This window comes from Pleurodeles waltl, chromosome 6 (assembly GCF_031143425.1).
Source record: "Pleurodeles waltl isolate 20211129_DDA chromosome 6, aPleWal1.hap1.20221129, whole genome shotgun sequence".
Classification (NCBI taxonomy): Eukaryota; Metazoa; Chordata; class Amphibia; order Caudata; family Salamandridae; genus Pleurodeles; species Pleurodeles waltl.
Genome location: NC_090445.1, coordinates 1,538,627,981 through 1,538,642,619, shown reverse-complemented (window position 1 = coordinate 1,538,642,619; position 14,639 = coordinate 1,538,627,981). Strand labels below are relative to the sequence as shown.

At 44.1% G+C, this 14,639-nt stretch overlaps 1 protein-coding gene across 16 annotated transcripts in view; it reads left to right on the top strand.

Moving 5' to 3' along the window:
- RERE (arginine-glutamic acid dipeptide repeats) overlaps window positions 1–14,639 on the top strand; it is a 798,532-nt gene that overhangs the window by 377,645 nt on the left and 406,248 nt on the right. For all 16 annotated transcript variants that reach the window (XM_069241143.1, XM_069241141.1, XM_069241137.1 and 13 more), the window contains one exon: window positions 13,352–13,456. In XM_069241143.1, the coding sequence (XP_069097244.1) occupies window positions 13,352–13,456 (105 nt within the window). The remainder of the gene's footprint in view (window positions 1–13,351; window positions 13,457–14,639) is intronic.

Below are 14,639 nucleotides of genomic sequence, written 5' to 3'. Positions count from 1 at the left end.
CAGGGTACTGCACCCCAACCTACCCTCTCTGAGCTTGATAGCATGGCTCCTGAATTCTTGCATTATGGGCACTTAGGGCTCTCGCAAGAGTGCATGAACATCTTGAAGGAGTCCAGACGATCTTCCACGCGGCGTTCTTACGCGTTCAAGTGGAAGAGGTTCTACATATGGTGCTGTCCGCAAGGTCAGAATCCCATACGGGCTCAGGAGGAGGTCATACTGTCGTACTTACTCCATTTAGCAAAATCCGGTCTACAGGTATCATCTATTAAGGTACATTTATCTGCCATTACAGCTTATCGTAAGTCACCTTCTCAGGAATCCTTCTTTACGAAACCAGTAGTCAAGGATTTCTTAGAAGGTTTGAAAAAAGTTTTTCCGCCCATTCGGAAACCCTCCCCTCCATGGGAGCTGAACATAGTACTATCAAAACTTATGGGCCCTCCTTTCGAACCTATACACAAAGCCTCTTTGCAACACCTTACGTGGAAGACTGCTTTTTTTGATAGCCATTACTTCCGCAAGGAGGGTCAGTGAAATTCAAGCTTTGTCCTCCAAAGAACCGTACACAGTCTTCCACGAGAATAGAGTGGTTCTACGAACTCACCCATCATTCCTACCGAAGGTGGTGTCCGAATTTCACATCAATCAGACTATTTCTCTACCAACTTTTTTCCCCAATCCGGAGACTCCGGCAGAGAAAGCTTTGCACTCCCTAGATCTGAAAAGAGTGCTAACATTTTATTTGGATAAAACCAAGCTGATCAGACATTCCAACCACTTGTTTATAAATTATGGTAATTTGAGAACAGGGGAGGCAGCATCAAAGCGAACCATTTCTAGATGGATAGTTTCTTGTATTGTGAATGCATACCAGTTGGCTAACAAACAACTACTTGCTAGACCCAAAGCGCATTCCACAAGAGGAAAGGCGGCTACTGCTGCCCTCCTTAATAATGTTCCAATCTCGGAAATTTGTAAGGCTGCTACATGGAAGTCTGTACATACATTTACTAGACATTACTGTTTGGACTCAGATGCAAGAGCAGACGCCCAAGTTGGGCAAGCTTCTCTGAGGAATTTGTTCGCATGATACATATCTATTCCTGCACTTCTATTGGACAGTCCGCAGAGTCAAGGGATGGGCTTGCTAATCTATTCAATGTTTATGACTATTGATGAGGATCCCCTGGAAGAGAAGAATAAGTTACTTACCTGTAAATCCTAGTTCTCTTCCAGGGGTATCCTCATCAAAGTCATAAACAACCCACCCTCCTCCCCGGACGCACAATCTTTTGAATCGGCTACACAGATTGTCACTGTAAAAAAGTACTGACCTAACTGTGAACCAACTGTCACCTCTCCTTCACCCCTGAGGCATGGTGGGATACTGGAGGAGCTCAGGGTCTTAAAGGCACGGTGCCAAAGTTTTTATGGTTCTCCTGTGTTAACCTGCATGCAGCCTATTGGCTAATGAATGCTCCATTGTTTTTCAATGTAGTTTTTTCTCTTTTTCTCTGATGATTACTACTGCTTATTTCCCTAGGCCCAGTTTTGGGGCTTTGGTAGATATATTTTTTCTCTTATTGTAATTTTGTAAAGATTTAAAAAAAAAAAAAAAAAAAACTCCATAGAAATAAAGCATTTTAGCCTGTTTATGATTATAGCCTGCATTGCTGTTTTACACATGTATATATGAGTTTAGTATGAAAATTTGTCTACTAAAAATGATATATATATTTTTCGTGCATATTTCATACTTTATATGTGTGTATTTTATGTATGCTCCGGGGTCCCCACACAAGGGCAGGAATATTCAATGTTTATGACTTTGATGAGGATACCCCTGGAAGAGAACTAGGATTTACAGGTAAGTAACTTATCCTTATCTGTACATTCTCATTTAGAAAAATTACTTCTTTTGGTGATAAATACGTAGGAAAAGGGTGACATATCTGAATTTGCCAGGTTCAAGTGTCCCAAAATCTTTCCCATGTAATCGTTTCAGACCCCAATGTGTGTAGCTTTGTTTTGTTAAAATACAGTTTTCCTGTCCACTGAGCTGTCAGCAGAACATTTGTCACAGTATTTCCATGAATTGAAATTGCACAGTTTACATTGGCCCATTGATTCATTCAATGTAGGAGTGTCTGTAGCGATAAAAAAAAAAAAAAAAACGAATATTTTTGTAGTTTCCCACATTGAGATAGACATCTTCATTACCTAATGAAGCAGAGATATTTAACTCATCTACTCGCTGTTTAACCACCTTTATGTCCCTGTGACTCGTAGAATAACTTGGCATAACAATGTGATCTAGTGACCATGCACTATCCTCAAAATAATCAGTATTATGTCCTACAAATGGAGTGAAGAACGTACTGCAAAAATCCAACCATAGTGCAAGGTGAAGAATTGTACCTATTACTTTCTCATTCACAGGTGATCATCCATGTAGATTGCCACCTGCTGTAGCACCACAGAAAAGTGAGGGACGTAATGCTGAACATTATCATACATTCACCCCAGTCACAGATCTGGGTGAAATCCATCAGGTTTTCTTTTTTGCCCACCATGCCACCCCAGTTGTGACCCAGCCATATGCAAATCAGTCTTGACCCTGATCCCCATGGGAACAGTCCAGCTTGAAGTGCCAGGTCCTCCCTGGATCAGAAATGAGCATCCCGGGACTGGTTCCGGGGTATCACCCCTCATCAGCTAGGCTAGCTTGAATCCAGTGGCACAGTGAGCATGGGTCCCACAGCTACCGATCCCACTTAAGGCAATTATAGCAACACAAGAAGATAAAGGAAGGAATCCTGAACATTGTCAAACATTCACCCCAGACAGAGATCTGGGTTAAATCCATTGTTTTGTTGCTCACCATGCCACCCCAGTTTAGACCCAGCCATATGCAAATCAGTCTTGGCCCTACTCTCCATGGGAACAGTCCAGCTCGAAGTGCTAGGCCACCTGCTGTCAGCATTTTTTGGGGAGGTAGAAGAACAATTTTTGTTTCTTCTGGATCAAAATAATCTTTTCATAATATAAGTTCTTGCAAAGAAATCGAATATTTCGGTTCTAGATGTTGAAATCTGTTCAGTTATTGAAGTCTTTGTTGGAACCAAATCAGGATTTGTCGGTTTATAGGTTTAAAGCAAGAACCTCAGCAGTCCTTATAATGAGGGAGATTAATCTGACTTGATCCCTTCTTGTGGTAACTCCAGAATAGGGAAAGACCGTATTTTTCTGCACTGAAGGCACTTTGCCTTTGGCAGAGGGCCACAGATCAAATCTGTCCATAATGCATCCTGATGTGCTTATATAACACTTTTGTGTGGTTCTTGGCACCTAGCAATGGTGGCAGGGTTACGGTGCAAGTGTGTTCTGTTTCAACAAATGGAACAGATGGTCTGTGTGGTCCAAAGCGTATTTTGTCAAGGATGATTTCTCGGATCAATACTCCCACAACTGGTAGCCACAGTCAGTAGCCTTACCTTCTACTAATAGAGTTGGAGGAACTTTTCTTGCTCGCTCTAATTCCGCTCAAATCTCGGAGATTTTGAAATAAGTTGACATGGGTCATCTGAATCATTTTGCATCTCTGTTTTTTCAGGGGGTAATAGGTCAGATACATACATTCTTGTGCCAGAGAGAAGTTAGTATGGTGTGCAACCCTCGAATAGTGGCATCGGCAAGTTGAGTGCCCATTGAGCCTGATGTTGGTTGTAATACCTTAGAATTATGTTGTATATCCTCTGAGTTGACACTTGTTTAAGCTCACCATTGGCTCGCTCAACCATGCTGTTCGATAATGGACATAATGGATGTGGGAGAACGAATTGCATACTTTTAGAGAAGAAATAGCTTTGGTAAGCCCCTTACCATCAAATGTCTCACCATTTTATGAATGAAATGTATGCTAGTAGGCACTGCATGTCTTTTATGACCATGTGAGCAGGGCAGTCTTTTGTGTACTTACCCACATAAATCTAGAGCATGAATCAACCAAATCCAATATATACTTATAATGGCTGACTATTAGCTACTGGTCAGTATGTTTGGGATTTGCTGTTGTGTATCATCAAAGATATGGGAGTTGGTGCTGCAGCAGTATATTATTTATTTTTTTGACAAATATTACATTGCTGTTCACGTTCTCAATTGCTTTGGGAGTATATGACACCAAGTATCGGTGCTGTTGCATTGATGCCTTCATGGGTAGATTCAACTCCCTCATGTACAGATTTTCATATGGTCTCATTCAGCTGACTAATTTGGGAGGCGTGAATCCCTTATTCCAGGTATTAACACCTTAGGAACATTACCCTCAACCAAAATGTGGGAGTGTTTAACAGGAAATCCTTCAGGGACTTTAGCAACTTTAATATTGCCTCTATCACTACCATGTTACAGCAGGAACCTTGCAGCTTTGAGCAGATGTCTTTGCATCTAGATCAACTGCACAGTCCCCGTTATTTTGAATACGTTCACTTTTCATGTGTCTTTGTGTGTTATACATTGACCAAAGAAGTCTTATCCTGCAGGACTGCCATCTTTTCCTAAAGTCATGGCATGCTGTGATTGAAGTGACCATATTCAATTCTGATGAGGGCAGGTAGTCGCGTTGCATTGTAACTGGAGTGTGCACATGTGAAAAGCCATCACATAGTTGTTTAAACTGACCTTTCTGCCATTGCTTGTATTGTACTGAATATCAGTAATTTCATAAACTATTTTTGGAAATATTATACGTTACAACACCCTAATGCTCCATCTTTTATCAGTTCCCTCAAAGAATAATTACCCCGCCAGACTTCTACTTCTATGGAGATCCAATATGTGTTTTTGTTTCACCTTTTGTTTCTGTACCCTCTCAGCCTTAACGTGGGCTTTTCATGCAGTTTTGAAGGACCAATGCCTAAGTTGTCTCGACTTGTAGAGAGAGATGCACTTCAGAAATAATTGTAGGCATTTCCTATTCCCTCTCAATTAGCGGTAGAGGGGAAACATACTGGCATATGGTCAACAGTGTCCACCCACAGAGACAATCGAAGAGACTGCACCAAACTTACCCATTATTATCATCGCCAAATCAACCACCAGTGCAGCCCTTTGTTCAGCTTGTACCTCTTTCAGGACATCTGGAAAAACTACTATACAGGGTGCGCCTTGTGTAATTTTATCTATATTAGCAAATATGCTTCCCCAAGTACTGGGAAATCAGGTTCACTGAATAAAATTACTAAAAGACTGTGGAGTCTTGACGTCTCCTGTTTGAAGATCATAGATGAATAAAAAATTGTCCTGAATGCTGCTTCTGTAGATGCTGGCATTCCATTGCATTTGGCAAAGGATTTTCGGTACTTATCCAAGATCTTTTAATGTTCATTGAATTGCTCCCCCACTCCTATTATCTTGTGCATGGCTGTCTCTGAGTAAAGACTGCAGAGTGACAATGCACCACTGAGTCAGACAATCTACAGTGATGGGGAACATAGTTTTTAGTAAGCAGGTTTTTATCTTGTCAGGTTCCTTCATCGATGTTAAATAACTAAGGTTTAATTTGTAAAGGTCAAGGATATACCCTTTATAATAACCCACATGCTGCGAAATTTACAGCAGTTATATGAAAGTCTCTCAATATCGTCTGTAAAAATGATCAAGATGCTGACTTTCAGAATATTGCTAAATTTGTTAATATGTGCATAAAATACACTTCATAGAGAGAGAAATGCATTATTCTGTGCTTTCCTCTTTATGGTTGCTCACTGCTTGGTACCCTGTTCCAGATAGCAGGTTCAGTGGCAGATTAGGTAGTGTTTTCAAATTAGATACGATAGTCTTCTCTTCCAAATGTCATGCCATCATTTCGCTCATCTGCTTCAAAAAGGAAAGTAAGAGGGCAGTGTTGGGAGGAGGTAATTACCATTTGGGGGCATTTTCAGTTTAGTTGATGGCAAAATAAAGTTTTGAATGCCAAATGAGTTTCAATGACGAAAGTGATTTGAAACCAGATCCAGCAGAATTTTTTTATGAGCATGTACGTTTACAGAGGATATATGTTCTGAACAACTATTTCACATGCATGTGTCCCTCGAGCATGGAATTCTAGGTAGAGTTGCAGTTACATTTATCACCCACCTTGCTCCCTTCTTTCTCTTCACCACTGGCTGTTCATTAAAATGACATTGAAATTGCATTAAGGTCCTGAGAGTCCGAAGCTAATACTATTTTGTTTCTTATTCTGAAGGGGAGCATGCTGGATAATTCCTTCTGCGTTAGGTTGGGAGTTCCTTTGAGACTAGAGAAAGAGACTTGCATATAGGTGTACGAGGGCGAGGCCCATCCAGATTGTGGGGCTCCCCATATAATATGAGATGCATTCACTTCTTTTAAATTGACAAAGATCTAGCTCTTCTGAATCTATGCTGGGCACCCCTGGGCTAAGGATTGATGAGACCATAGATTTATTATTTTTAAGAATCTGTTGGATATTTCTAACCGCAGATTCTTCACCACCTGAACATCCCCAGGTGCCAGACTAGATAGGGAGAATATATTCAGCAGTTCAGTAGGTGGAGTTCTGTGGCTCTGAATCGGGCCTGTCCCACCCTGAATGTAAAGTTGGGGCCTTGAATAGTCACCACTTCTGCATGCTGACGTCAGTTTCTGTTGTTCCACATCTTCCTGTGTGGATCCAGAGCTCGTTCCCTCAAAACTTGTCAGGCCTTGCAGACCTTTCACTAAAATATTTTCCAAGTGTGCAAGGGACATGCTTTGTGTAAGGAAATGCCTCCTTGGCATGGTTACCCCCTGACTTTTTGCCTTTGCTGATGCTAAGTTTTGATTTGAAAGTGTGCTGAGGCATGCTAACCAGGCCCCAGCACCAGTGTTCTTTCCCTAACCTGTACTTTTGTTTCCACAATTGGCACACCCTGGCATCCAGGTAAGTCCCTTGTAACTGGTACCCCTGGTACCAAAGGCCCTGATGCCAAGTAAGGTCTCTAAGGGATGCAACATGTCTCATGCCACCCTGGGGACCCCTCACTCAGCACAGACACACTGCTTGCCAGGTTGTGTGTGCTGGTGAGGACAAAACGAGTAAGTCGACATGGCACTCCCCTCAGGGTGCCATGCCAACCTCACACTGCCTATGCAGTATAGATAAGTCACCCCTCTAGCAGGCCTTACATCCCTAAGGCAGGGTGCACTATACCATAGGTGAGGGCACCAGTGCATGAGCACTGTGCCCCTACAGTGTCTAAGCAAAACCTTAGACATTGTAAGTGCAGGGTAGCCATAAGAGTATATGGTCTGGGAGTCTGTCAAACACGAACTCCACAGCACCATAATGGCTACACTGAAAACTGGGAAGTTTGGTATCAAACTTCTCAGCACAATAAATGCACACTGATGCCAGTGTACATTTTATTGTAAAATGCACCCCAGAGGGCACCTTAGAGGTGCCCCCTGAAACCTTAACCAACTACCCGTGTAGGCTGACTGGTTTTAGCAGCCTGCCACACTCGAGACATGTTGCTGGCCACATGGGGAGAGTGCCTTTGTCACTCTGTGGCTAGTAACAAAACCTGTACTGGGTGTAGGTGCTTCACACCTCCCCCTGCAGGAACTGTAACACCTGGCGGTGAGCCTCAAAGGCTCACCCCCTTTGTTACAGCACCACAGGGCACTCCAGCTAGTGGAGTTGCCCCCTCCCCCCCTCCGGCCACAGCCCCACTTTTGGCGGCAAGGCCGGAGGAGATAATGAGAATAACAAGGAGTCGTCACTGGCCAGTCAGGACAGCCCCTAAGGTGTCCTGAGCTGAGGTGACTCCGACTTTTAGAAATCCTCCATCTTGCAGACGGAGGATTCCCCCAATAGGGATAGGAATGTGACCCCCTCCCCTTGGGAGGAGGCACAAAGAGGGTGTACCCACCCTCAGGGCTAGTAGCCATTGGCTACTAACCCCCCAGACCTAAACACACCCTTAAATTTAGTATTTAAGGGCTCCCCAGAACCTAGGAACTCAGATTCCTGCAACCTAAGAAGAAGAGGACTGCTAAGCTGAAAAACCCTGCAGAGAAGACTGACACCAACTGCTTTGGCCCCAGCTCTACCGGCCTGTCTCCCTTCCTTCTAAAGACACTGCTCCAGCGACGCTTTCCCCAGAATCCTCAGAGGACTGCCCTGCTCCAGAAGGACCAAGAACTCCCAAGGACAGCGGCTCTGTTCACCCAAGACTGCAACTTTGTTTCCAAAGGAGCAACTTTAAAACCACTGGGTTTCCCGCCGGAAGCGTGAGACTTGCTACTCTGCACCCGACGCCCCCGGCTCGACTTGTGGAGAACAAACACTTCAGGGAGGACTCCCCGGCGACTGCGAGACCATGAGTAGCCAGAGTTGCCCCCCCTGAGCCCCAACAGCGACGCCTGCAGAGGGAATCCCGAGGCTCCCCCTGACCGCGACTGCCTGTCTCCCAGATCCCGACGCCTGGTAAAGACTCTGCACCCGCAGCCCCCAGGACCTGAAAGATCGGAACTACAGTGCAGGAGTGACCCCCAGGAGGCCCTCTTCCTTGCCCAGGTGGTGGCTACCCCGAGGAGCCCCCCCCTTTGCCTGCCTGCATCGCTGAAGAGACCCCTTAGTCTCCCATTGATTTCAATTGGAAACCCGACGCGTGTTTGCACACTGCACCCGGCTGACCCCGTGCTGCTGAGGGTGTACTTTCTGTGCTAACTTGTGACCCCCCCGGTGCCCTACAAAACCCCCCCTGGTCTGCCCTCCGAAGACGCGGGTACTTACCTGCTGGCAGACTGGAACCGGGGCACCCCCTTCTCCATTGAAGCCTATGCGTTTTGGGCCCCACTTTGAACTCTGCACCTGACCAGCCCTGAGCTGCTGGTGTGGTAACTTTGGGGTTGCTCTGAACCCCCAACGGTGGGCTACCTTGGACCCAAACTTGAACCCCGTAGGTGGTTTACTTACCTGCAAAAACTAACTAACTCTTACTCCCCCAGGAACTGTGAAAATTGCACTGTCTAGTTTTAAAATAGCTATATGTGATTTATGTGAAAAGTATATATGCTATTTTGATTATTCAAAGTTCCTAAAGTATCTACCTGCAATACCCTTCATTTGAAGTATTACATGTAATATTAGAACCTGTGGTTCTTAAAATAAACTAAGAAAATATATTTTTCTATACAAAAACCTATTGGCCTGGAATTGTCTCTGAGTGTGTGTTTCTAATTTATTGCCTGTGTGTGTACAACAAATGCTTAACAATACTCCTTTGATAAGCCTACTGCTCGACCACACTACCACAAAATAGAGCATTAGTATTATCTCTTTTTGCCACTATCTTACCTCTAAGGGGAACCCTTGGACTCTGTGCATACTATTCCTTACTTTGAAATAGTGCATACAGAGCCAACTTCCTACACTTTGTCTGAAAATAAAAGGTTTTAAGCTATGCAAAGACTGTCCCAAACATTGGTGACTGACCCCCCCAGGAGGTCAGTCTCTGATGCCTGGACTCCAAACTAGATTAAAATTTCCTCACGCATCTGTCTGTAATAGGTCCCAACTCTGGCCTCGGTGACGCTGCAGAAAACTGCGATTTCAATGAGGTCATGGACGGAATATTTGCTACCCAACCGGATCCATCTGAATTGCCTTTGTGCCCCAAGGATCCAAGGTGGCCTCTGGTTGACTTAGCACTGGCACATTCTGATTTACAGGTTTTTCACAGCACGTCTAGTCGTGCCTCAAGGTCACGCCATTTGATGGCATATGACTCTTTGGCAAGTAGGCAAACTTAGCCCTAGAGCAGTTTAAAGAAAGCAGAGTCACAGCGCATTCTCTTGGTTTGGTACTGTATGTACTGTAGCTTTCCCAACAGTTCCCTCCTTTTGAGGCTTCAGGAGAGGGCTCAACAGAGGCAGTGTCAGACCTTGTCTCAACAGTAACGGGCCTCACGCTTTTCGAGGCAGAGGCTTCAGATCTGGCTGTCCGCGTCCATGATACCTAAAGGTTGCAAGCCACCCAAATCCCCTTCTGCCACAGCATCTGCAAAACCGCTTTTATTTCCCCTAAGTGGTGCATTATCACCTTCTGCTGCCCGAGTGGAGAAGCATCACATCTGACCATTAGGTGTTCCTAATTGTTCATAACGGTTACTACCTGCACTTTCCAGCCAATGACCTATCCCCCCCTGCCCCCCCAGGTCTTCTTCACAATGCCGCCTGAAAGACTATTAGTCCATATTCAGCTGAGAAGTTCAAGCTCTCTTGTCCAAGGGAGCTATAGAGAGAACACAGACATCAGAGATCAGGATTCATTGCTATTCCTGTTACAAATTGGTGCCAAGAATTAATGGAGGTCTCAGACGCATCATCTGTCTATGCCTTCTGTAATTCTTTCTCCGGAAGAACAAGTGCAAAATCCTCACCCTGGTCCAAGTTTTGTCTCACCTGTGTCCAAGAGACTGGATAGTGGCATTGGATCTGCAGGACATATACTTCCACATCCCATCCTGCAGACCCACAGATTCTACCAATGGTTCCAGGTAAGCCATAAGCATTTTCAGTTCTTTGTGTTTAGCCTTACCACTGCACCTCTTTTGTTCACAAAAGTGATGGTAGTGGTCGGTGTTCATTTGTGTAGGTTTGGAATACCAGTCTTCTGTACTATGACAACTGGTTGCTACAGGCAGACTCTCCAAGTGCTGTAAACTGCCTCCAGGGACAGCCAGCCTTGTTCACATTGTTGGGTCTTTACCATCAAATTGCCAGATCCACAACTGATTCCTCTACATTGGGGCCCTCCCAGAGAGAAGGGTACTTACTCTTCCTCAATGAGTCCATGACATTCAGGCTTTGATTCTGATGTTTCATTGATTTGCTGTGTCTCACAGAGGCTCTAAGGCTTCTTGGCTTTCTGGCCTCCCACATTCTGCTGTTGGACCATGCCAGGTAGCACATGCTGGCTTTTTAGTGGGATCTGAAATCTCAGTGGAAACTTTTCAGATTCCATCCAGGTGTTGGAGGAAAGTGCAAAAGACCTTAAGTGGTTCCTGCTAGACCGCAAATGGACCAGTGTCAAGATTCTTCTCCCTACCACACCTAGAGCTAATGGTCGTGACTGACACCTCATAGCTGGTATGAGAATGTCATTTGGGGAGTTGGTGATCAGGGGACTCTGGTCTCTGACAGAAACCCCACGCTACATCAGTTTTGTAGTTGTGGGCATTGAAATTGTGCCTCCTGTCCATCAAGGGAGAACAAGTGCAGGTTGTCACAAATGACACTACAGCCATGCCATACTGCAATAAACCGTACGGAGTTGGGTTGTGGGTCCTGTGCCAGGAGGCTTTGCGCCTCTGTAAGTGGTGTTGGGGCATCTCCCTCATCACACAACACCTGGCAGTATCTTTAAATGCTGTGACAGACAAACTAAGCTGACGTTACCTAGCATATCATGAATAGCAACTGCACTCTGAGATGGGCAGGGTGTCTTCCAGCAATAGGGAGATACTTGGCTCGATCTTTTTGACGTTGCAGAGTCCGCACAATGTCCAAACGTCTGCGCTTTGGCTTTCCCAAGGCATCTCTCACTTTGAGACTCCTTTCGCTTGGATTGGAGCTAGGGACTCCAGTATGTCACCCTGCCACTGCCTCACCTGCCTAGAGTTCTGAAGTAGATCAGGGAAGACCAGGCCCAAGTCATCCTAGAGGCCCTAGACTGGGCGAGAAGAGTGTGGCACCTGGAACTTCTGGTCATGAGCATCTGTCCTCTGTTCCCGATGTCTCTTCGGGGACACCTCCTGTTGTCATACTGACAGCCAGGCATACTTCCACCAAATCTATTTATGTGGGACGCTGGGTGAAGTTTGTTGTATGGTGTTCTTCCTTCAACATTAAGACTCTCCAGGCACAATTAGCGGACAAACTTAATTCTTTAGCCCAGCTAAAGCTTGCTGTGGCAACAGTTAATGGTTATTTTTTTATCCTTTTGGCCTTTTTAAGTCTGCCTGAACAGACATCTTTTTTTAAATGACCTGTTGTGATGAGTTTCTTAAAAAGGCTGACTTATTTGTTCCCACCAACACAGTTCGTGATGCCGCAGTGAGACTTTCATTTGCTTCTCACTTTTCTAATGTGTGCGGCATGTGAACCAATTCACAGCTGTTGTTGCCTAACACTAAAAACATTCCACATTGGGGGACATTTAGCTCATGGCATGAGTGAATTACAGGCACCAGCCGTACACCACCACCACCTTCTGTACAACATAGTCCTCAGAATGAGGGTGGCATTTCTCGTGATGATGTAATGCCTTTCTGTTGTGGCAGCCGGTCACCCTGCTAGCCGTCTTCCCTCCAGCCCACCCATCTAAAGAGGAAGAAAGCCTATTGCCTTGAAATAGAGAGAGCTCTAAGCTCTTCCATCGACTGCATAAAAAAACATTGGTTGGATAATCAGCTCTTTGTAGGGTTCTCTTGGGTGAAAAGGGAGAATGCTGTTCTGAAAAGAACCATCTCCAGATGGATTGTATTGTGTATCAAGATCTATTAGGGCCTGCCCAAGAACCAGCCAAAACCGAGCCTATGTACTTATTGTACAAGAGCAAAGGCTGCTACCACCACACTGCCAGTCTAAGACATTGAACAATGTGCTATGTCTGCATCACTCTACCTGGTAACAAGCACTACTGCCTGGGTAACTTGGCCCGCCTGGGTAACTTGGCCTGACAGGAAAGGCACTTTGCCCATTCAGCCATGTAGGATGTCCTAGTCTGTGCTATTTCACAAACCCACTACCTGGGGTTATACTGCTCTTGTTATCTATTAACAAGTTGAGGAATCCCTGGTTAGAAGCATCCATCAGAGGAACAAGTTACTTACCTTTGCTAACGCTCTCTGGTGAATACTCTGACCGCAGTGACCCCACTTACACCAACCACCTGCCTACATGTTCTGTGGAATGGACTTCTCTCATACATGTTAATAACGTTCCATTCCAGAGATCCATACACTGGCAGAATCTGTTTATTTTACAAAGAAACTGATGTCAGCGCACGGAAGTGGCAGCTGTATAGGGGCCCCAGAGTCGCATACGGGCGGGATGAACCCTAAGTGGAGCCGCAGTGCAACCTACCATTGTGTGCAGGAATTGCTGAGAAAATTCTCGGCGTCCATTCTGACACCTGGGGATATTCACAAGGTGGAAAATCTGTGGTTACAAGGACTATCCACCAGAATAACTGCACCAAAGCTAACTTGTTTGTCTTGACTTTGGTTCCTTGCAAATTGCATAACTGACAGTTTTTTCTCTCATTTGATTCCAGGGGAAAATGTAACATCTCACACTTTTCTGATATTTTCGCTGCTCGTGAGTTCAAAGCACGAATTGATTCATTTTTCTACATCTTGGGGTACAATCCAGAAACCAGGTAAGTGTCCTTGATACAAATATTGGTCTACATGAGCACCCACTCTGGTCGGAAAATGCACTGGCCTGCAGTCTGATACAGTTCGTTAAGAATCTAATGTTCAAGCATGTAGCTGATTTTTTTTGTGTGGGCGTGAATTTTCTGCTGTGCATAGGAGCATCAATAACTGCCTGTATGGATAGCAAATAATTGCTATTGATGTGAAGAGCATTATACAATTCAAACTGAAGTGTTACACAGATGCGTATGGCTCATAAAAAATAGGTAAATGTAATGACCATTGTATGTTAATATATTGCGAAACTGAGAAGGATTATTAAGTGTACGCACGGCAATACTAAAATTTAGTTTTACTGGAAAATCTTTTGCACATGTAATCTGTAAATTCTGCAAGGGAATATTTTTAGTAAGGTTTAAGAACAATATTTCTTTACTACTTTAAAATGACAATTGACAAAAGACCCATAGTGCTGCGATGAGTTTATTCTCTTTTGTCCTTTGTTTAGATATTTCACTTAATGGAGTCAGCTAGATAAAAATGTATGTAATCAACAAGGCAAGCTGGTCCGTTTTGTACTATGCTGTTTTTTGTCAAGGTAAATGAAAAGCAGTTCAGTTATATGTTTAAAGCGAAACGCTATTATGTGACATATTAAGTCAGCAGGGCTTGGCTTTAGGCTCCCAGTCGTGGGGTTGTTTAAACTGAATTTATATGCCGTTTACTACCCCTAATGAGTCGTTGAAGTGCTGCGCGGCGAGTAGCACTCTACCCGGGATCTCAAAGTAGTCAGTCCAATAATAATTGGAGTTAGTTTTGCATGTTCATTCTATGCATTTACTCTAGTTTTTTCTGTGGAACACTATTGACATAGATGTGATCATTTAAGGGGGGTTATGTGAGAAGCAAATGCTTACTGGAAATAAGAGATATTGTTATGGTTATCAAACATTTTTTAAGACTGATGCACATGATATTTAGAGTAGTTTATATATAGGAGAGGCATGTAAAAGGGAAGCAGATGTGCTTTTAAAAAACATAAGGGATGGAAGTAAAGTTTTATTAAAGGCCCATTTTTCATGCAGGATTTTAAGGAATATAGCAGGTTTAGATGTTTTGAATTGAATTTGTGGATGTACACCTGTTAAAAGAAACGGTTTTAAATTCTGCTCCTAAGGAATGTAG